Raw genomic sequence first — 23,447 nt, forward strand, 5'->3', positions numbered from 1 at the left:
CCACACATACTTCAAATCCATAAAATAAACCCAGATGATATTGAATAAGAACTTTAACTTGTTCAAAATATAAAAAAGAAATTTAATAATCCAAACCAATATTAAAAGTACAACCAAAAATCTAATACCACAAACCGATTCAAAAACAAAACAGTAATGTATATAATTAACTAATTGAAAACTAAAGGAAAATAGTCACTCCTGCTTGATGCCTCCATTGTAACACTTGTATTGGATCCTGATGTTTTGTGTTGTTGTTGTCCACGTGAGTAAAAATAGGAGTGTGTTATTGCTTTTTATAATTAGGTTTAGACTTTTTTTTTTTTTTTTGTTAAAAGTGTTGGATTTAGATATGGACCAAATTATTTATAAATGGTAAATTTTGTAATTAATTATATATATAAAAAAAGAATGCGGGTCAGGGGCCAACCCGCGAACCCGCGGATTTAACCCGTATAACCCGCGGTTTTAACGGTCCAACCAACACGAGCAAAAATATAAACGGGCCAAAAAAAAATGGTCTTAAGACCGCGCGGGCTGCGGGTTAAACGAGTTGGCCCGCGGACCTTAGTCTGTATACCCAGCTCTAACCGTTAGTACTTAATAATAATAATATCTTATAAAAAAATAATAACAAGTGTAAGTGTAACAGTAAGATTAAAAAGGAAAGAAAAAAAAATTTGTTGTGTTTTATGTCTTTACTCTTCACCATCGCCCCTTTAATTATTTTATTTATTTGCATTTAAAAAATAACCCTTTTATTGTGCCACGTGGCATGAAATGATTTGGCCACATGACACTCCATTACTTTTCACATTTTTTCAACAGTTGACTAACATTAGGGACCTAAAGCAAATCTTTTTTAAAGTGCAAGGACCAAAACCAAACAAAAAAAAGTGCAGGAACTAATACCAAAATATGATACAAGTACAGGGACTAATCACATATTTAAGTCATTTTATTATTTTGTACGTTAAGTTTTATTTGAGGCCGTTTGTATAATTCTTTTTTCATTTTTTGTTCACTTGTTCCGTTGGCTGCGAACTAAGTCAAAAGCTAATCGCCACTAAACTTGACGCTTTAGCTTAGAATTGTCCAAATTGCTACGTGTCCGTTTGACCTGACTTTTTTTTTATTTAGAGCTTAAGCAAACAACTTATGCAATTTTTATATATTATTATAAGTTTGTCAAGATAATTTATGATAAAATAGCTTATAAAATTATAATTTTCACTAATCTTAACTTATAAAATAATATAAAACTTAATTTATATGGTATAAGCTATTTGCATAAGTTCAAAAAAAAGCTAGGCCAAACGAACCTACTACTATTATAATTTAATAATCAACCATGAATAACAATAGCCATTTTTTTCTGTTTCAAAAAGAAACAAATAGTCATTGTTAAAATAATTACAAATAAATAAAAGACAAATAGATAATAAACTGTGCCACTAATGATTAACTATATATGAAGGGAATAGTCACAAACTTACAATGATTTATATATATAAATGAAAAGACACATTGATAGAGAGTTGATGCTCTATCAAGCTACACTAAGCTAAACCTAGGAAAACAATAAAGAAAGCAAGTAAAATAAACATAAAATAAATTATTCATTTTCATTCATTGATTAAAATATGAAGGAACATTACACATATATATAAGACTCTAATGGGCCTAAGGGATAAAGCCCAACCAAACAAAACTTAATAACATAAATGACCAACTAATAATATAAATATTATGTCTCATTAATATCCAATTATTTAATTAACTACTACTTATAATTATTTAACTAACGACCTCCTAATCTTCTATCATTGCCGCCGGGTTCACTTGAACCTTGTCCTCAAGGTTCAGAAACATGATTGGATGAATGTGAAGTGAAGCAGCCCAAGTGATTTTTGTTTTTGTCCATTACTCTTAAGCCCAAATCAAGAAGTCCATAAAAAATGTGCACATAGGATGTTGCCTTAATATAATGGATAATAGCTGGACATAGATGCCTCCTACATCACGTCGGTGTTTGTGGGTTGTTGTGCTAGTAGACAAAATAATTTGGACATGTGGCAATTTTGTATTGGAAGGATTTGTTTAGTGGGTGATAGGTGGCATAAGGAGAGATGTAGTTTGTCCCCTAGTGAATTGATAGTACCGCTGAAACCCCGTGAAAATATTTGCAGCAGAACAAGTAAGTCCGGTGGTTTGGCTGGTGGAGGAGGCGGCGGTGACGCCGAAATTAGAGATGAGAGATTTTCCGGTGGCCGTGGTAGTGAGTTGATGAGCGGTGACTTTGAGAAGCACGGTGGTGTTCGAAGATGAGGCTGAGATATGAGAAAGCTCGATGATGAATCTGGCGGTTTCGATGGCGGTCGACTCGCCGGAGGTGGAACTGAGAAGGTATCTGACGGAAATTTTTGATCTGATGGTTCCGGCAGTTTAGACGGCGGCTTCGATGCCGGAGAGATGTTGGTTTCCAGTGACTTCAAGAGTTGTTTGGATGGCGGCTCAAGTTTAGCAAACTTCGTTTTTTCCTCTACCGCTGCAACTCCATTTTTTTGGCGTAAGTTACTGGACTCTAGAGGCTTGGGTGGTGGTTCTTGAATGGTTGCATCTTGTTTTGCTCCTACCGTGGGTATGATGCTAATAGATTGTTCAATTTTTGCTTGTTGTGTTTCTTCTGGCATCTCATTCTTTGATTTTGTTTCTGGAAGAATGATGGTTGTAACAGGTTCTTCAGCTTCTGTTTGGTTTAATTCTTTATCTTCTTCACCATCAATGGGTAAAATGGGTATCCATTCAGGCTTGAATTGCCGAAGTAATCCACATGTGAATGAGTCCCAACATGGCCTTCGATGTGTGGGAAACCAGCTGAACCACCATGTGAGAGCAGCACCTCTCAATGCTAAAATACTTTCAATTATTTTCTCTGCATCTGATAAGCTATGATTCCTGTTGTTGAAGGATTTTTCAGAGCAAATAATCCACCAATAAGCATCTTCACTTCCATCAAAATTAGAAAGTTTTGTCTCTAATCTTGAAGGAGGGAGTGTTTGTGGTGACGGTGAGGAGATATATGGGTTTGGTGATGGAGTGGGTGTTGGTGGTGGAATAATAGGAGTGTTGGTGGAATAAAATGGAGATGGGGTGGAAACAGTGGTGGTGTGTTGATAACCATATGGGTCAGAAACAACAGCGTGTGAGACATATGGGTTGAGGAATGGTGATGAAATGGTATGTGAGGTGGTGTTTGTGGAATAAGGATAATATGGAGTAGTAGGGTGGTATGATGGGTAATATGGTGTAGGTGAAGGGACGGTTGAATAATATGGGGTAGGGAATGGAGATTCTGCCATGGGAGGATTAGAGTAGAAAATGAAAGCACCAATTGATAGAGAGTTGATGCTCTATCAAGCTACACTAAGCTAAACCTAGGAAAACAATAAAGAAAGCAAGTAAAATAAACATAAAATAAATTATTCATTTTCATTCATTGATTAAAATATGAAGGAACATTACACATATATATAAGACTCTAATGGGCCTAAGGGATAAAGCCCAACCAAACAAAACTTAATAACATAAATGACCAACTAATAATATAAATATTATGTCTCATTAATATCCAATTATTTAATTAACTACTACTTATAATTATTTAACTAACGACCTCCTAATCTTCTATCACACATCGTATCATCAAATTGGTGAAACTTGTTTTTCTAAAATATGTTAATGCGTGAAGGATTATAAATTTGCTCATTCAAATATTTGAAACGTGTAAATAAGAGCAAATATGCTTTTATAGAAAAAGGAAAAAAAAATAGTAAAAATGTTATTAGCATGTTGGAAAATAGTGTAGGAGTAATAATAGTTTATGTTTGGTCACTGTCGTTTCGTGGTTGTCTTAAAAGTCCAAATTAATTCATGTTTATTGCATAATATTCGTTCTTCTTGACACCCACATAGGAGTATACTAATACTAGTACATGAATAATGAATATCCAAACCAATAATTGCAATGCAACAATCAAACATTATCCAAACCTAATGAGAGCGATTTCGGTTTGTGATTACCGAATCAGAGCGATTTCGGGTTGTGTTTGGAAGAAGAAAAATGGAATGAAGAACTTTGTGTTTATGGATGAAATTGAACATACCAAGGAGATGGTGGTTGTTATAATAGAGGAGGAAGCGATGGAGGATTGAAAAAGGAGATGTAGATCCAACTGTCTTTCCAGTTTCTTCTTCTCCACTACTAACACATAGGATAAAAAGAAGCATCGTAACTGAGGTTGTTGTTCTGATGCTGCACGGTTCCGAATTTAAGTGATTTCTAGATAGAATCCGAATTTAAGCGGTAAGCGATTTCGGCACGTAAGATTCGAAATTAAGCGATTTTGGAATGCCTTCTTGAAGTGCTTGAGAGAAAACCAAATCAATTAGTTTTCTTCTTTTCTTTCTTTGTAGCAACCGTCTCTGCAGAAACCACATCCTGTTTTGGTGTTGGTTACATGGTTTCTACTTGTTTCTCTTCCATGAAATGGTCAGAACTTGTTGTTTAGAAAAGAAAGGTTTTGGTGTAGGAGTGTTTGTGATGATCCTAAATTTATAGCAACATTGTAATGTGTAATGTAGTAGGCACAACACTTGTTTCTCCTCCATGTCCTATTTTATGGGTCAAAACTTGTTTCATAGTGATTCCACCACTAGTTTCTCTTCCATTCCATAATACTAGAACTTTGACCCATGCGATGCATGAGTCTAATTAACTGTAATATGTAACAATAAAAAATAAAATACAAAAATTCTAAGAGCATTTTCAATAAAAGTAGTATAGGGAATTTCATGGACTAATTATTCTATATTTGTTTATGTGTTTATTTTATATTTTATATATTGTTTAAATAATTTTGGAACCCCATCATTTTGTTTACTTATTAAAAAAAATTGTTGATAACTAAAGGTTAAGAAATTGATGATAATTAATGGTTAAAAAAAAAATTAAAGACACAATCAAGAACATAAACTTAAGTAGACATCCATAAATAAATAAAAATAATGAATGTGATTAGTGACATGACTATGATTGTGTTTGGTTGTATTGCAAAAAAAAATTGATTTAGCAGAATTGAGTTTGATAATAACTTTCCAAATTACACGTGATAATAACTTTCCAAATCTCACATGATAATTATTCTCTAAATTTATGATCCGGTAAAAAAAAAATCATTGATCAGGAAAGACATAAAAATATTTCGTGATGAATAATATAGTCAACAATAATTTTGATATGATATACTTTTAAAAAATTGATGGTGTTTATCAATTATTGCACATAATTTTAATCATAATTGGTATAGCATGCACAACACTTATTTTAAGAAATTTCGGATTGTATGTACCGAAATTAAAGAATTTTGGATTGTATAACCCAAATTAGAGGTATTTTTGAATTTTCGGGGGGGTTTGAGAGCAACTAGGGGGCCTAAAAAGCAATTTTCACCATAAGGTATGGGCCGACCTATGCCGTGTTGCCTTGGAAAAAAGCTTCGGGATGTGTTTTTCGAATTTTTTAAAATTTGAATTAAAAAAACTTTGAAAAATGCATTCCGAAGTTTTTATACAAGGGAAAAAAAATGGAAAAATGAGGGATAGGAAAAAAAAAACACGGGTGGGAAGAGAAAAATTCAATAGATTACTGATCTGATCTGAGATGGTCAAGAATGAAAATCAAATTGATATACCATCCATCAATTGATGGTCAATGTACTACCCGCAAAAACTCTGACGTTTATAAATGAGAGATAATTTTTTCAACAAAAAGAAAATTTCAATCTTTAGAACAATTGTGGCTTCTATCAAAGGAAAAAAAATTGTGTTGCTACAACACATTTCAAGTGTAACTAAACCCTTTTTAAAAAAATATAAATACACTTTGCTATGTAATTTACCTGTTTCACGGTGTTAGACTTTCATTTTTAAATTTAAAAATTTAGTCTCAGAGCTCATAAAATGTCTTGATTTTTAAATGATATAAGATTCACTTGACAATTGAACATTGTTTTAATATTTCTAATATTAGACAAATTGTATATTAACAATTTTAAATACAAAATAGTAGGATATGCGTCTGCACAGGTCGTGCATTGTGTGTTGAATTAAATTAAATTTAATTAAATAAAAAATATTTTATATAAAAATAATTTTTATATACAAAATTTAAGTATAATTCTTTTTTATTTTTTTTATAGGAAAGGAATGTTATTAGTTGTAATTGTTTTTTATCCTTTAAATTATATGAAGATATTAATCATAAGTAATATAGGTTGGAATTAGACAAAAAACATATTGTATATATGAAAAAGATTAAAAAAAAATAAAATAAATTGTAGTAGTAACATATGAAATTAGACAAAATTTGATATTGATGGAAAAGATATATAAAAACATAAAATCTCTTACAAACTTCACAATATATGCATGTTTAATTTTACTGCGAATCACATTGATGTTGGAACTATGAATTGAAGCTTCTGAAAACTGCATTAGAACGTGATAATTGGTCTGCCACCACAATGCCAAACTTACACTTAGATGTGCAAACTTTGTCTAAATTAATTTATGTGCAAGGTACATCATACATGCAATGTGTGGAAGGATTAGAGTCTTTATACTACTACCTCTAATCTTAAATATAAAATAAAGTTTCCTCAGGAAAAGTTAATGCATTCGGTTCAAATTTTCGACCAAATAATCAATTTTTGTTGACCCAGTATTTTCTTATAAATATAACCGGAAGAGGTATATTATTGCTTGAATACATTATGTGTACCGACAATGCATCTAATAATGCATGTGAAATCTGTGAAAATAAATCTACACTATACCTCCAATTTACGTTTGTGCACAAAATAATTGGCAAGTTCACATTAGTCACCATTTGCATTTACTCCATGATAAGAACAAATTAGTACAAACCTCATGAAAAATTTCAAGTATAAGACTATGATATTCTTCCGAATTCATCGACATATAATAGTTCAATAAACTACGAAGATCTTTCGCGTCTTGAAGGCGATTCGTAGTTATCATTTCCATCATCGACTCCCTAAAATCCTCTCTAGGATCATAAGAACATTTTTCCATAGCTAACATTACAACAAACTTAGTTCCTTCTGATCTTCTTCTCTGCTCCCTTCTCCTCTCTACATATCTAGTAGCTTCAAGCTTTTCTCTAATCATTTGGTCAAGTCTTTCTTGCACCATAGCATGTGCTAGTGTTGAAACAGAAGGAAACCTATTAGAGGCAGAAGAAGAACTCTCTGCTTCCTCTGAAGAAGAAGAAGAAACACTAAACCTATTGCTGCTACAACACAAGGCTTTGCATCCTCTCTGTTGCTTTGAGGCTTTCATTTCTAGGACACAAAGACAATGCTTTGAAGGGAAATTTTGTACAAAAATAATCACTTATGCCCAATTGACAAGTGGGACATTTAGTGCATTTAATCATTATGTGTTTAACTTAGAACATTCAAAACTAAGTTAGGTGTTAGCTTGAAGGGTAGATAGGGGACATATATATTAATAGTTAATTTAGCCAAAGATCATTACAGTATGTTTTAATTAATTAACTAGACATATCATGTTCTTAAGTCTTTTAGGATAGGATTAGGTGGTTTAGCTTTTGAATTCTTATCAATAAGTTAGAAAAAAGAGAGGGGGCCATGAAGCCTCTTTAACAAGACCTAGTTGTGGAACTTTAGCACACTAGCTTAGTAATTTAACACACCAATCACTTAATTAGTTGAAATGAAAATCAAGTGGTTGGACTTGGGCGATTAATGAGTTTCACTTAACGACAAAATCGTGCAGGAGAATTCGAGTCTAAATCATGTCTGAAACAATTATTGGGTTGAATTTTATTTAACTCGCGGTCAAACTTCAGATTACCAGAGTCTCTTCCTCAAAGAACCAGATGATTAGAAAGGGGAAAAAAAAGTTAAGCTGAAAATGTCTAAATTGTGGACTTGTGTTTGTTAAGTCCAATTATGGAGGAAATCAGGAAAAAGATACACACAGCTAACTAAAGAATCTCTTTAATGGATTCTTCTTTGTATGGTTCACAGTACAAGGCAGCAAACTTGTAGAGAAAGCAAAAGGATGTCACTAGCTAGGTGATTAGCATGTGATTATCATTGATTACTTTGCTAATTTGAGAGAAACATGATCCTCGTTTCTTTGCATTGTCTTGAAGCACACATGTAGCAATAATGATTTTTACTAACCAATACAGATAAAAAAGTAGTATTTTATAAAATAAATAAAGATAAAAAAGTAAAGCAAAAGCATAAGTAGTACTAGTACATTACTATAGATTAATGAAACACGAGACAGACTGTCCTGTAAATTTTTGCTTTTTCTATAGAAAATAAGAGCCATATGCTGAAAATTAATATTAAATTAATTGATTAATTATTTGTTTTTTATTAAAAGTAATTTTTTTAGAATTTAAAAATGAGCTAAATACAAAATTATTTGTTTGAAACTCAACTCGATAAAAATTATTTTATCTTGAAGTTCAACTCGAGTTTGATAAGAACTTTTCTCTATTTCAAACTCGAGTTTAATAATTTATATTTTTGCTTCCTTAACATGTGCCTTAACATGTTAACATTCTCCTATAAAGAATATTAGATATTATGATCCATGACGATAAAGAACCGCTTAATGCATTTTTTGGTTTAAATGTGCGTTTTTTTTTTTTTAATTTTCATTTGGTCATCTCAAATTCAATGGTGGGATTTTTTTTGGAATTTAAAAAATTATGAGACTATATTTAGACTTAAAATTCTTCTTCTCCTTAAGATAAACCTATGCACTTCCAAAATAACTAACATGCCTTAATATGTCATTATTCATATGGAAATATCTGATCCCTTCTATCAAGATACTAGCGGGCCAGGCAGGCGCGTTCTGCGCCTGCCTGTGTCTAACTTATGTACCCAAAAAAAAAAGATACGCCTTATGTTATGGTGAGTTTGTTAATAAAAGATTTTTGTTGCTACTAAAAAAAAGCAAGGGTAATGTTGGTATTATGAAAATTTTACCCCAAAACTCATGTATTCTTTTTATATATTATAGTATAGAATAGATATAGATGAAAAAACCATAAAAAAAAAAAGAGAGGAAGTTAAGGGCAATTATGGAATAATTAAAAAACCATAAAGGAAGTTAAGGGCAAAATGGACCAAAAAAAATCCAGCCCAAACTCCCTTATCCCCTTTATATATTGTTATAGATATTACAAATTTAATTCAGTTGGTAGAAACATTATATTATATATGTAGGAGGCCGAAGTTCGAACTGCGATCATCTCACTTTTTTCTCTTTTAACCAAGGTATAAATTGAAGAGTAATCTTTCAATCAAATGACCTCTTGGTAAACTGGCTACGCAGGATTATTTAATTTTTTTTTTGTTATAAAAAGAAATAAAATAAAGTTTAATACTACTGGATAATATTTAGTCATATTTAGTTAGCATTATTTTGTTACTCCAAAGTCTGGTAGTAGCTGGTAAGCCTAATTTAGTAATTTTCACTTTCTTTTATTAATTAGTTAATTAATTGAGAGAATGTTCATGTTTGGTAAACGCTTGAATTTGCATTGACGAGTGATCACAGTACGTATCAGCCATCACCAAAACCATTTCACTCAATTCACAGTCAAATATCAATCAATCAATGGCACCGTCTTTAGCACTTGACGGCGGCTCCGACGATTACAGACTAACTCCTCCTCCTCCTCCAGTTACCGGCCGATTCCCTTCCGTTTACAGCCAAGTTCAAAACACTCGTATCTTCCATGCTCTTCCTCTTCCCTCTGTTCTCAAAACCCCTTTCAACATCGTCGATGTTCCTCAAAGCTCCGCTGCCGGAAGCCCTGGTTTTCACCTTCTCCCTTATAAAGAAATTTTCAATTTCTCGTCAACTTCGTTTTAATTATTCGATTTTCTCGTTTCTACAGATGAGATCGCGAAGCTGTTTCCGAACCTGTTCGGGCAACCGTCGGCGATGCTGGTGCCGAGTGGTTCCGACACGGTGCAGTATGATCAGAAGTTGAAGATTGGTGTGGTTTTGTCCGGTGGTCAAGCTCCTGGTGGCCATAATGTGATTTCTGGAATTTTTGGTAAGTAAGGATAATTTTATACTCAAGAGAATGAATTAATATTTGTGAAAATTTCTTCGGTTAGATTTCAATTTTTGCATTTTGATTTCTGTTTTAGATTATCTGCAAGATAGAGCAAAAGGAAGCACATTGTATGGTTTCAGGGGTGGTCCTGCTGGCATCATGAAATGCAAATACGTTGAACTCACTTCAGACTATATCTATCCTTATAGAAATCAGGTTTCTATTCTTAGTTACAAGTTTTGGAGCATCAAGCTTGAGCTTACTATAATTGTAGTTAGCCAATTTTTTAATTTCACAATTTTTTATGCATTTCGCATACTTTCTATTTCGGGCTCATTTCATGCAAATGTTTTCGAGTGTTTTTTTGTCAAGTAGCCCAGTGGCTAGAATTCCACCCTTAAAGTGAATAAGTGCAATGTCCGGGGTTTGTGTGTTCAAACCCCGACTCCTGCATATATAACGTGACGTCTCTACCAACTGAGTTAAGCTCACCGAGACTGTTTTCAAGTGTTTTAATGTAACAATATCATGATATTTTGTAACAACTAACATGAAGTTTTGTTGGCAGGGTGGCTTCGACATGATTCGCAGTGGGAGGGACAAGATTGAAACTCCTGAACAGGTTGGCTAGTTCATATGCTATATTGAATGTTCATTTGACCTCTAATTAATCTTTTATATGAAGAGTAATGTATTTTACTTGTATAGTTTAAACAAGCTGAAGAATCAGTGAACAAGCTAGATTTGGATGGGCTGGTTGTTATTGGTGGAGATGACTCGAACACAAATGCGTGCCTCCTTGCTGAATATTTCAGGTTTTTTGTAAATGTAATTTTATTTTGGCATGATTTATGGCTAGGAACAGGGCAGATTTTTTTTGTTTTGTTTTGTAGGGGGCATCGCACAGTGTTTGTCAATGCAATTGTATATTCTTGTTAATTTTTTATTTACCTTCTATAGCCTTTCAGCTGTCCATTCAATATATTTTTTTTGTATACAAATGAGAAGAAAAATAGTAACCTTCCATGAACATGGAAGTGTTCCTATTTATTAAATTATATCTTGTTTAATTTGGATTTATGCAGGAGCAAAAATGTGAAAACTCATGTGATTGGGTGCCCTAAAACCATTGATGGTGATTTGAAATGCAAGGAAGTGCCTACTAGTTTTGGGTTTGATACTGCATGCAAGGTGAACAAGGCTATGCAGATAGTCTTCACTATGCATTTATAATTTTGTATTGGTATTACCTTTATATTTTAACATTTCAAAAAGAAACCCTGTCTTAATGAACACTTTCATTAGAATATATGAAAATTATTTTATTATATCTGGATTATATATTGAGTAATTTATAGTCATATTATCTCTTTGGATTGCTTTCTGAACTTCCTTATATATCATGATATATTATTTAATTAAGAATGCTAAATAATGTAGTACTAGTATAAATAAGGGTCAATATTTTGTCTTTCAGAATCATGTTGAACATATCCTTCAAACTAATGTCAATATAGGGCCTATTTGTTTAAGCTTTTGAAAAGGTGATTTAAAATTTTGAAAAAATTGGTTTATGTTTTAGGGATTCTAGATAAAGTAGAGGTCATTTTTTGTTCGATTACAATTATCAAAAGTACTTTTATATGGAAATAATTATGATTATATGTAGCTTCTTAATAAACAGAAATTTGTTTTTGTTTCTTCCAGATTCCGGTTTTTCTTTAAAAGCTTAAATAAACAGGGTCATAACTCATAATTCTATTATTCTGAGTATTCTTTTCCCCCCAACTACACCTAAAGGACTGAATCCTATAACTTCAACATGCTATCCAACCAGTATCTTCCTGCCTTCGTGACTTGGCTTGTCATTGTTCTAGATTTAGTGGGGCCTTGATTTTTGTCCTGGTTGCAGTTTGTCTAAACTTATGTCCCAGATGCTATTTGGCTTCAACGTTTGTTCCAAATGTAGTCTCTAGCGCCAACTTTTGTCCATGATATGGAGCTGCAAATCTCAAATATATACATCATTTGGTTTTTCTTTTCTGATTTGGGGGTGGGCTTCTATATATGATTTTTTTTTTTTAAGTATTCTATTTCCACCTCCTATACCAAAAGAACTAAACCCTATAACTTCAACGTTTTCTTTCTTCAACCATTATATTTTCCTTGAACTATGCATAATTTAATTTATAGCATGTACCACTATGTTGCTATTACATGGGTAAGGAATAGTATCCTCTCCATTTCTCAAAGGAAATAAAGGTGTCCCATACTGTAGTTTTAGAGTGAAAATAGGATATAGATGCACACATTTTGAAAGTTCATTACATTAATTAGACATTTATACACCAATCTGCAGTAATAGTAATGGAGATGCCCATTTTGTTTAAGAATTTGAGAGGATCTCTACTCCTTTTACATGGTCTGACCTTGTCCACATTATTTTGTACATATTATGCAGATATATGCAGAAATGATTGGAAATGTTATGACAGATGCTCGATCAACGGGGAAATATTACCATTGTATGTATACAATCTTGGAAAACTTTTTAGAACTATTGCAAATTGCATTAATGAGTTAATGAGTAGATACTTTACAGAGTTGCACTGAACTGACCAATCTTAATGCACCACCTCGGGTATTCAGTTATTGATTTTTGTTAAACTCATTTGCTTCCCATTTCTTACAAAATGAACCACTTAACGTTTAAGTTTTACATATTTTTCTATTCAGTTTCCAATATTGTTGTCATTCAGACATTAAAGATCTGAAGTCACGTTTTCAATTCTTTGGTAGTTTGGTTTTGAAATTGCAATTACAATTATTGTAACAACCGAAACATTCCAATGCATAAAAGATATTTAGTTGTGGATTATGGCATGTTTTTACCCAAATTTTATGATTTCGTATGAAATCTCACTCCTATTTGACCTATGAGATAGAAATACCTTGTTCATTAAACTTCCTTGCATTATGTTCTGTTTTTATGGACTTTCCTACTTCTGATTCTCTTTTATCGCTTTTGTGTGCTCATGTCTTACTTTTGCTGAAAGGCTTATTTATTTCCGCGACATTTTATTTTGTCATTAACAAGTCCATGAAAATAAATCAATGCCCTACCTGTTCATTACTGTTCTATTGAGTTTCAAACAGTGGGTGAGATATGGTCACCTGTCTGCAGTTGTGCGGCTTATGGGACGTGCAGCTTCACACATTACACTGGAATGTGCTTTACAAACTCATCCAAACATTACTATTATTGGAGAAGAGGTTTGTCCTAAATTTGATCATGTCATCTAGTGTTTGGGCAGTGCAGAGGTTAATAAAATCAATATTAAATGCATCAATGTTGATTTTGAGATTGAAGTTTGGTAATGGCTTTTCACTGCTTCTATTTTTTGTCATTACTCTTACTTGAAACAGAAATAACTGTTTTGTACATATTTTTATCCAGAGAAGTATAACTAAATGAAAAAGCATAGTTCAAATTTTGCTTGAACATGCGAATAACCCATTCGATATAAAAATTAATGGACCTGCCTGATAAAGCAATACTAATGGGCTGCTGAAATTTTTAGTGGAGGCTTAAGTTACTAATACATTTCAATATTCATTACTTCCTCCCTACCAAGCAAAAGATGATTTCCTTGTGCAATTTATATACTTTTATTTTATTCAGTGACATTTCAAGGGGCTCTGTCAAATATTTGGTTTGACCAGTAAAATCTTACTTTAGGTTGCTGCCAAGAAGCTGACACTGAAGAATGTCACTGACTATATCGTGGATATCATTTCTAAAAGAGCTGAAGCTAATTATAACTATGGGGTCATTCTTATCCCTGAAGGTCTAATTGATTTCATTCCCGAGGTGGCTACTACTCTTCTTAAAACTATGGGGTCATTCCTGTATGATGTTTTGGCACGTGTTCATGTCCAAATGAAAATGCATGCCGATAATAATGATTATATCTTCTATTTGTTTTCAGGTCCAGCACCTTATTTCAGAACTCAATGAAATTCTGGCCCATGATACTGTGGATGAGGGTGGGTTATGGAAGAAGAAACTCGCTGATCAGTCATTAAAGCTTTTTGAACTTTTGCCTCGAACAATTCAAGAGCAATTATTGCTTGAAAGAGATCCACATGGAAATGTTCAGGTGGTTAATGGTGCTATGCTTGCTGTGTTTATTTTGCCAATTATGCAATTCGACTAGACCTGAATATTGGTATATTCTCAATTAGGTTGCTAAGATAGAAACAGAGAAAATGTTTATCCAAATGGTTGAAGCTGAGTTGGAGAAGAGGGAGCAAGAAGGCACATATAAAGGCGGATTTAAAGGGCAGTCTCACTTTTTCGGGTACTACATTTAATTTAGACCTGTGTTGGGAGTTGCAAGTTGATGATATAAGTTATGTAACACAAAAATAGGTTCTGTGGATCTGCTTTATTCTTTGCCTTTAACTAATAATTTTTAGAAGAAAATATTTTGACCATACATTTTGCTATTGGTATGACTATGTTCATTTTCATTGATTAATGTTTGTAGTTACTCACGCTCATGTAAAATGTGCAGGTATGAAGGGAGATGTGGTTTGCCAACTAATTTTGATTCTACTTATTGCTATGCATTGGGTTATGGTGCTGGAGCCCTCCTTCAAAGTGGGAAGACTGGACTAATATCATCAGTTTGTGCCTTTTCTATTTGTTTTTTTTCTTTGCATAATCTTCTGATTATCAAATTAAATATTTCTTCTAGATTTGTCTTGATGATTGATTGTGGTTCAAAATGTCTGGGGATACTGAGGCATCAATTAAATTCTTGGATTGCCTGTGATATTTTGTTCAGGTTGGGAATTTGGGTGCTCCGGTAGAAGAGTGGACTGTTGGTGGAACTGCACTTACCTCACTAATGGATGTGGAGAGGAGGCATGGTACGCTTTGTAATCTATAAAAACGTTTGCTTCACAGTTTACCCCATTGTATTCTATGAATTTTTTTATTCATTGAATAACCTCTTATCTCCACGTTGATACAAAATTAGGTATACTTGTATCTGTGCTGTTGCATGTGCATGCGTTGACAATAAATATATATTTAAAATAAGAAATATCTTTCCATGTATTTTCTGGATTATCAGTATTCACAAGCTGGTTCTTTTAACAATGTCTTGTAATTTTAAAATTCCACAGTTCTACACAATTCATTCATTTCAATTTTTTTCTAATGTCTTGTTGTTTATGTACTGTGTGATTTTCTATGCAGGTAAATTCAAGCCTGTGATTAAGAAAGCAATGGTGGAGCTGGAAGGTATATATATTCATCTACTCTTTACACCTCAAAAATAACAAGCAGAACTATATTTTCAATTTTCACCCACATAGAAGGTTGACAGTGAAATTAAAAGGTAGGGAATTCTTTTTATGGGTCCATAATGTGACACAAAAGATTAGGTTCCCCCCCCTCCCTTTTCATTAATCACCATGGGATACTTGGTTGCCAACCTTCAGGGAATGGTTCCAGTCTTCCAGATTTCCAGTGTTATATAAAAATGGATTTACAATCATATACTGCAAGTATTGCTGTTATAATATCAGCTCGAATTATCCTTTGTGCCAAATGACAACATTTCATGTTGAATCTTCAGAGGCTCCCTTCAAAAAGTTTGCTTCCTTGCGGGACGAGTGGGCCCTAACGAATTGCTACATCAGTCCAGGTATGCACAAATTGTTCTTTCTGTCTGCACCTAAAAGGCCATGCTCCTTTGCTTATTAGATACAAGTGGTTCTCGCTATTTTATGTATAGTAAAATCTGTGTTTAATAAGTATATTTAAGAATGTGTTTTTAACATTTTTCCCCATAAGTTATAGTTACTGGGAAATTAGTGCTGCAATTCAGAATTTGTTTATCTTGGACCGGACTCATGATATTGATCTTTATTGTAGGTCCGATTCAATTCACAGGCCCAGGATCCGATGCAATTAGTCACACTCTACTCTTGGAGCTTGGTTTGCAAGCTTAGGCGTACTATGAGACAATTTTTTGATGGCGGCAATTCGTGTGTTTTTAGGAACTACTGCAAATATAATAAACCAGAGAACATTTCTGTTGAACTTCATAGAGTAATTATGTGAGAAGAGTGTCTATATATATATATATATATATATATATATATATATATATATATATATATATATATATATCAATCAAAAGGTTGAAAAACATGAGAAAAAAAAATACAATAAGGCTTTGGCCGAAGTTATTTCAAAGTTGTTCTTTTAATTGATTAAGCCTATAAAGCTTGCAAATATGTAAATCTGAGGATTATTTTAGGGATTATTTCACTGCATTGTTCTGCTTCGACTCTCTCCCTATTTTGATACTGTTTTTCCATAGACTTTCGCTTTGGTTAAATTGTTTTGACAGGTAGTACGGACCACATAGTAAGAATAACTGTCAGTTGTGCTAGTTTCAACATAATGAATCATGTAAATGTAATAGAGTGGAGCAAAACAAAACAAATAAAACTTGTCACCCCTATTGTTTGATTATTCTGTAATGGATTCATTTCATCATTCATTTACCTGCAGCTCAAATGGTATTGGATCAAATGCCAAGCGATTCCCAAATCCAATAAAGCGAACAACTTGATTTTTAAGTATAATCGGCATGATGTGTTTCAAGTAATAGCTCGGCTTGGCCTCCTTCCCCATGTCAACATCTGTCACCTGGTAAAGTCTTTGAACAATTGAATACAAATAGGATTGATATGGTTGATTTTAATCAGTTTGCTGGAGGGAGGGAAGGGAGTGACTTACAACGCTGCCGATTTCCTCCAAGTCCAAAGACTGTAGATTTTTAGGAGGTTCCCTCACTATCCCAATATCAGGAGTCAGGTTGTTAATAAAATGCTCCTCCTGATAGATGTCTCTGAATTGACTACGAAATTATACAATAAGCAGTTATAAGCTAAATTGACAAGATCACATAATAGAAGAACCATGGACTACAGATGTGGCATGGAAATTATACAAGACAAAAGCTAAAACTAGAAATTCAAGAATAAGTTAAGACCATAAATGCTTGAAGTGGGAAACAGATTCAATTCGAAGTGGATGAAGTGAAGTGTATATAAACAGAAATGAAATTGAATCTCTTTTGTTTCTTTCTTTCGTTCTTCAAATTGAATTTAACGCAACACGTGAATGAATGATTGATTATGATTAGTGTAATTCGTTCGACCATGCAAACAACAACCTTAACAAGATGTTATCAATGGAAGAAAAAATTATTCACTTTTCTCCCATTTTCAACCATTCCTTCATCTCTCTCACAACAAACCATTTCCACCATTGTCCACACTCTCTGCGACTCCAACCGTTTCACCGAAGCCCAGCAACGTTTCTCCCTTTTCCTCTCCTCCGGTTCAATTCCCGACCACCGAACATGTAACCTCCTCCTTGCTCGTCTACTCCGTTCCAAAACCCCACTTCAAACATGGACTCTAGTCAAATCCTTGATCCAAACCAAACCGGGTTTTGTTCCCTCTTTGGTTAACTACCACCGTTTGATGGACCAATTTTGTTTGATTCATCGACCTTTTGATGCTCATAGACTGTTTTTCGACATGAAGAATCGTGGGCATTGTCCCAATGTTGTTTCTTATACCACTTTGATTAATGGGTATTGTTCAGTTGGTGGAATAAGGGATGCAATCAAGGTGTTTGATGAAATGCTTCAGAGTGGTTTAGCACCGAATTCAATGACTTACAGTGTATTGATTCGTGGGTTTCTTCAGGAAAGGGATTTTGAAAGTGGGAGAGAGTTGATGTGCAAGTTGTGGGAGAGGATGGATTTGGAAGTTGAATTGGGTGTGAAGGTTGCTGCTTTTGCAAATTTGATTGATTCTTTGTGTAAACTAGGGTATTTTAATGAAGTTTTTGAGATTGCAGAAGAGATGCCGTGTGGTAGTAGTTTGTCGGAGAAGGTTGTTTATGGCCAAATGATTGATTCATTCTGCAAAGTTGGACGGTATCACGGAGCAGCTAGAATTGTTTATTTGATGAGGAAGAGAGGGTTTATTCCAAGTGACGTGTCATATAATTTTATCATACATGGACTAAGCAAGGATGGTGATTGTATGAGAGGTTATCAGTTGTTAGAGGAAGGAGCTGAGTTTGGATTTTCGCTGTGCGAGCATACTTATAAGGTATTGGTGGAAGCTCTATGTCGTGTATTAGATGTTGACAAGGCAAGGGAAGTTCTTAAACTCATGTTGTCTAAGGAAGGTGTTGACAAGACTAGGATTTACAACATCTATTTGAGAGCTCTCTGTCTTGTGAACAATCCAACTGAGCTTTTAAATGTGCTTGTGTTTATGCTTGAGAGCCAGTGTCAGACCGATGTGATTACCCTCAATACAGTTATCAATGGTTTTTGCAAGATGGGGAGGGTTGATGAAGCTTTAAAAGTATTAGATGACATGTTATTGGGTAAATTTTGTGCACCTGATGTTGTGACCTTCACTACATTGATTTCTGGTCTATTGGATGCTGAAAAAGTCGATGAAGCTTTTGATCTGTTCAATAAAGTGATGCCTGAAAATGGTTTGAAGCCTGGTGTTGTAACATATAATGTTCTTATCAGATGCCTATACAAACTTAAAAGACCGAATGATGCATTCGGGATTTTTAATAACATGGCTGGTGACGGCATTACTCCAGATAGTACCACTTATACAGTTATGGTAGAAGGCCTATGTGAATGTGATCAGATAGAAGAGGCAAAGAGTTTTTGGCAGAGTGTTATATGGCCTTCAGGGATCCATGATAATTTTGTTTATGCAGCCATTCTGAAAGGGCTATGTGGTTCTGGCAAATTTAACGAGGCTTGTCATTTCTTGTATGAATTAGTAGATTTTGGGGTCTTTCCAAATATATATAGCTATAATATTCTGATCAACTGTGCTTGCAATTTAGGTTTGAAAAGAGAAGCTTACCAAATTGTTAGAGAGATGAATAGGAATGGAGTGATCCCTGATTGTGTGACATGGAGGGTTCTTCACAAGTTACAAAGCAATGTGAGGAAGAACACCCCATCTGAAGATCTAACCTTGTCAACAGTTGATGAGGGTGTTGACATGGATGATAAAGCAAGTCGGGATAGAAGGAAATGGATTTCTGCTTGTACTTCAAGTGGTGGTAAACCATTGGGTTTTACCAGATAACAATGAAGCTTGGTTATTAATCCCTATCCATGGTTGATAATGCATGTTATAATAAAATGTGACATTAGGAATAGAGTTGAAAGAGAGTAAGTTTGAGATAAGTTGTGTTAAAGATTATGAAGTTACTAGGAGCGATGTGACACTGTGCTGAATGAAAACATGCATTGTGGTTTTATACATAATGTGCTGTCCATGTATCAACAACTAGTTTCTGACAAAAAGTACATTGGCTCTTTAACTGTGAAGCCAAGAGATGCAATCTTCTACACCATCAATCACTTCGTGATAACTAGCCACAATTGTGGTGTCTGATTTTTTTTTTTTTTGAACAAAGGTGTCTGATTGGAACTGTGCTATGCTTGCTGTGTTTACTTTGCCCATTATGCAATTCGACTAGACCTGAATGTTGGTATATTCTCAATTAGGTTGCTAAGATAGAAACAGACATAATGTTTATTCAAATGGTTGAAGCTGAATTGGAGAAGAGAGAGCAATAAGGCAAATATAAAGGTGATTTAAAGGGCAATCAAACTTTTTCGGGTACTCCATTTAATTTAGATCTGTCTTGGAGTTGCAAGTTGATGATATAAGTCACGTAATAAAAAAAAAGGTTCTGTGGATCTGCTTTATTCTTTGCCTTTAACAAATAATTTTTAGAAGAAAATATTTTGACCATACATTTTGCTATTGGTATGACTGTTCAATTTCATTGATTAATGTTTTTAGTTACTCACACTCATGTAAAATGTGCAGGTACGAAGGGAGATGTGGTTTGCCGACTAATTTTGATTCTACCTACTGCTATGCATTAGGTTATGGTGCTGGATCCCTCCTTCAAAGTGGGAAGACTGGACTAATATCACCAGTTTGTGCTTTTTCTATTGTTTTTTTTCTTTTTCTTTCTTTTCATTATCTTCTGATTATCAAATTAAATATTTCTTCTAGATTTGTCTTGATGATTGATTGTGGTTGAGGTCATCAACTAAATTCTTGGATTGCCTGTGATATTTTGTTCAGGTTGGGAATTTGGGTGCTCCGGTAGAAGAGTGGACTGTTGGTGGAACTGCACTTACCTCCCTAATGGATGTGGAGAGGAGGCATGGTACATGTTGTAATCTACAAAAGCTTTTGCTTCACAGTTTACCCCATTATATTCTATGAATTTTTTTATTCATTAAATAACCTTTTATCTCCACGTTGATACAAAATTAGTTCATACTTGTATCTGTGCTGTTGCATGTGTTGACAATAAATATATATTTAAAATAAGAAATATCTTTTTCCATGTATTTTCTGGATTATCAATATTCACAAGCTGGTTCTTTTTACAATGTCTTGTAATTTTAAAATTCCACAGTGCTACACAATTCATTTATTTCAATGTTTTCTCTAATGTCTTGTTTATGAACTGTGTGATTTTCTATGCAGGTAAATCCAGGCCTGTGATTAAGAAAGCAATGGTGGAGCTGGAAGGTATATCCGTATATATATTCATCTACTCTTTACACCTCGAAAATAACAAGACTATAACTATATTTTCACCCACGTAGAAGAAGGTTGACAATGAAATTAAAGGGATGGAAATAAATTCTACTGGTCCATAATGTGGCACAAAAAATTAGGTTTCCCCCCTCCCTTTTCATTAATCACCATGATACTTGGTTGCCAACATTCAGGAAATGGTTCCAATCTTCCAGATTTTAAGTGTTATATAAAAGTCGATTTACAAATCATATACTGCAAGTCTTGCTGTTATAATATCAGCTCGAATTATCTTTTCTGCGAAATGACTACATTTCATGTTGAATCTTCAGATGCTCCCTTCAAAAAGTTTGCTTCCTTGCGGGATGAGTGGGCCCTAACGAATTGCTACATCAGTCAAGGTATGCATGCTCCGTGGCTTATTAGATACAAGTGGTTTTCACTATTTTGTGTATAGTAAAATCCGTGTTTCATAAGTATATTTAAGAATGTGTTTTTAACATTTTTTCCCATAAATTATAGTTACCTAGAAATTAGTGCTGCAATTCGGAATTTGTTTTATCTTGGACTGGAGAAACACTCATGATCTTGATCTTTATTGTAGGTCCGATTCAATTTACAGGCCCAGGATCTGATGCAATTAGTCACACTCTACTCTTGGAGCTTGGTGTGCAGGCCTAGGCGTACTATGAGACGATGTTTTGATGGCGGCAATTCGTATGTTTTTATGAACTACTGCAAATATAATAAACCAGAGAACATTTAGTGCTTCTGTTTCTGTTGAACTTCATAGAGTAAGTAATTACTATGTGAGAAGAGTGTCTATAGTATATATATATATATATATATATATATATATATATATATATATATATATATATATATAATAATCAATCAAAAGGTTGAAAAACATGAGAAAAAAAATACAATAAGGCTTTTGTTGAAGTTATTTCAAAGTTGTTCTTTTAATTGATTTAGCCTATAAAGCTTGCAAATATGTAAATCTAAGGATTATTTTTGGGATTATTTCTCTGCATTATTCTGCTTCGACTCTCTCCCTATTTTGACACTGTTTTTCCATAGGCTGTGTTTGATAAAAATAACTGATAAATCAGTGGAAAACTGAAGAGCGAGAGCTGAAAGTTGATTAGTTAATTGTTGTGTTTGATTAAAGAACGATAGATAGTAAATACATGCTACTTCTTCAACAATGGTGAGTGACATAAGTAGGGTCACCTCGCTTTGAATAAAAAGACATCAAGGTATGCATGCTCCGTGGCTTATTAGATACAAGTGGTTTTCACTATTTTGTGTATAGTAAAATCCGTGTTTCATAAGTATATTTAAGAATGTGTTTTTAACATTTTTTCCCATAAATTATAGTTACCTAGAAATTAGTGCTGCAATTCGGAATTTGTTTTATCTTGGACTGGAGAAACACTCATGATCTTGATCTTTATTGTAGGTCCGATTCAATTTACAGGCCCAGGATCTGATGCAATTAGTCGCACTCTACTCTTGGAGCTTGGTGTGCAGGCCTAGGCGTACTATGAGACGATGTTTTGATGGCGGCAATTCGTATGTTTTTATGAACTACTGCAAATATAATAAACCAGAGAACATTTAGTGCTTCTGTTTCTGTTGAACTTCATAGAGTAAGTAATTACTATGTGAGAAGAGTGTCTATAGTATAGATATATATATATATATATATATATATATATATATATATATATATAATAATCAATCAAAAGGTTGAAAAACATGAGAAAAAAAATACAATAAGGCTTTTGTTGAAGTTATTTCAAAGTTGTTCTTTTAATTGATTAAGCCTATAAAGCTTGCAAATATGTAAATCTAAGGATTATTTTTGGGATTATTTCTCTGCATTATTCTGCTTCGACTCTCTCCCTATTTTGACACTGTTTTTCCATAGGCTGTGTTTGATAAAAATAACTGATAAATCAGTGGAAAACTGAAGAGCGAGAGCTGAAAGTTGATTAGTTAATTGTTGTGTTTGATTAAAGAACGATAGATAGTAAATACATGCTACTTCTTCAACAATGGTGAGTGACATAAGTAGGGTCACCTCGCTTTGAATAAAAAGACATCACGTTTGGAATTTTAGAAATACCTGTGCATTCTATTATTAACTCTAAACTAATGATATACCTGTTGTGATTAGGAGGTAAAGTGTCATGGTCTAAGACTAGAACTAGACATTTATCGATAGATAGATTAGATTAGATAAGATAAGATAGAACTGTGTATAGTTTCTTCAATACGAGGAATTGAAGATGTGACTGACTGAGTGACTGTCATCTTGTATTTTTACTTAATCACGCCATTAATGATTTGGAACACTGGTTTAGTGTGAACACAAGTAAACCACGTCTTGTATTACTAGTGTTTTCCAAGGTGTTCTAGGTCTTGGGAGGGGTAGGAAGAATAGGTTAGGGTGGTTGTTAGTTTGGCATGCTACTGTTTGGGCTATCTGGAACTCTCGGAATGATGTCATCTTTGCGAGAGGAACTTTTTC

General features: G+C 33.7%; 3 protein-coding genes and 1 long non-coding RNA gene across 6 annotated transcripts; 3 read left to right on the top strand and 1 right to left on the bottom strand.

Moving 5' to 3' along the window:
* Nucleotides 1-6,585: 6,585 nt before the first annotated feature.
* LOC123909573 (probable transcription repressor OFP9) lies at nt 6,586-7,525 on the bottom strand. The gene has a single exon (XM_045960435.1). The coding sequence runs from the start codon at nt 7,420-7,422 to the stop codon at nt 6,943-6,945; it is 480 nt and encodes a 159-aa protein (XP_045816391.1). The 5' UTR covers nt 7,423-7,525; the 3' UTR covers nt 6,586-6,942.
* A 2,035-nt stretch (nt 7,526-9,560) lies between these two features.
* On the top strand, nt 9,561-16,358 carry LOC123905601 (pyrophosphate--fructose 6-phosphate 1-phosphotransferase subunit beta). Its single transcript, XM_045955272.1, has 16 exons — nt 9,561-9,952; nt 10,034-10,195; nt 10,293-10,414; nt 10,767-10,820; nt 10,907-11,013; nt 11,284-11,389; nt 12,660-12,723; nt 13,383-13,471; nt 13,938-14,069; nt 14,188-14,358; nt 14,444-14,559; nt 14,776-14,887; nt 15,049-15,133; nt 15,465-15,509; nt 15,847-15,915; nt 16,146-16,358. Exons 1-16 carry the CDS (start codon nt 9,751-9,753, stop codon nt 16,220-16,222), a joined length of 1,713 nt encoding a protein of 570 aa, XP_045811228.1. The 5' UTR covers nt 9,561-9,750; the 3' UTR covers nt 16,223-16,358.
* A 474-nt stretch (nt 16,359-16,832) lies between these two features.
* On the top strand, nt 16,833-20,473 carry LOC123905600 (pentatricopeptide repeat-containing protein At3g18020-like). 3 transcript variants are annotated; one of them, XM_045955269.1, is made up of 4 exons: nt 16,833-19,760; nt 19,852-19,936; nt 20,180-20,291; nt 20,444-20,473. In XM_045955269.1, the coding sequence occupies exon 1, from the start codon at nt 17,420-17,422 to the stop codon at nt 19,424-19,426; it is 2,007 nt and encodes a 668-aa protein (XP_045811225.1). In that variant the 5' UTR covers nt 16,833-17,419; the 3' UTR covers nt 19,427-19,760; nt 19,852-19,936; nt 20,180-20,291; nt 20,444-20,473. The 3 variants fall into 3 exon arrangements, with proteins under 3 accessions (XP_045811225.1, XP_045811227.1, XP_045811226.1); XM_045955271.1 differs by having other exon boundaries at nt 16,833-19,936; XM_045955270.1 differs by lacking the exon at nt 20,444-20,473 and having other exon boundaries at nt 19,852-19,966; nt 20,180-20,294.
* Nucleotides 20,474-20,907: 434 nt separating this feature from the next.
* On the top strand, nt 20,908-21,582 carry LOC123905603. The gene is made up of 3 exons (XR_006808429.1): nt 20,908-21,048; nt 21,241-21,309; nt 21,513-21,582. It is a non-coding gene; the product is annotated as an uncharacterized LOC123905603 (long non-coding RNA).
* Nucleotides 21,583-23,447: the final 1,865 nt, after the last annotated feature.

Source organism: Trifolium pratense, linkage group LG2 (genome assembly GCF_020283565.1).
Source record: "Trifolium pratense cultivar HEN17-A07 linkage group LG2, ARS_RC_1.1, whole genome shotgun sequence".
NCBI lineage: Eukaryota > Viridiplantae > Streptophyta > Magnoliopsida > Fabales > Fabaceae > Trifolium > Trifolium pratense.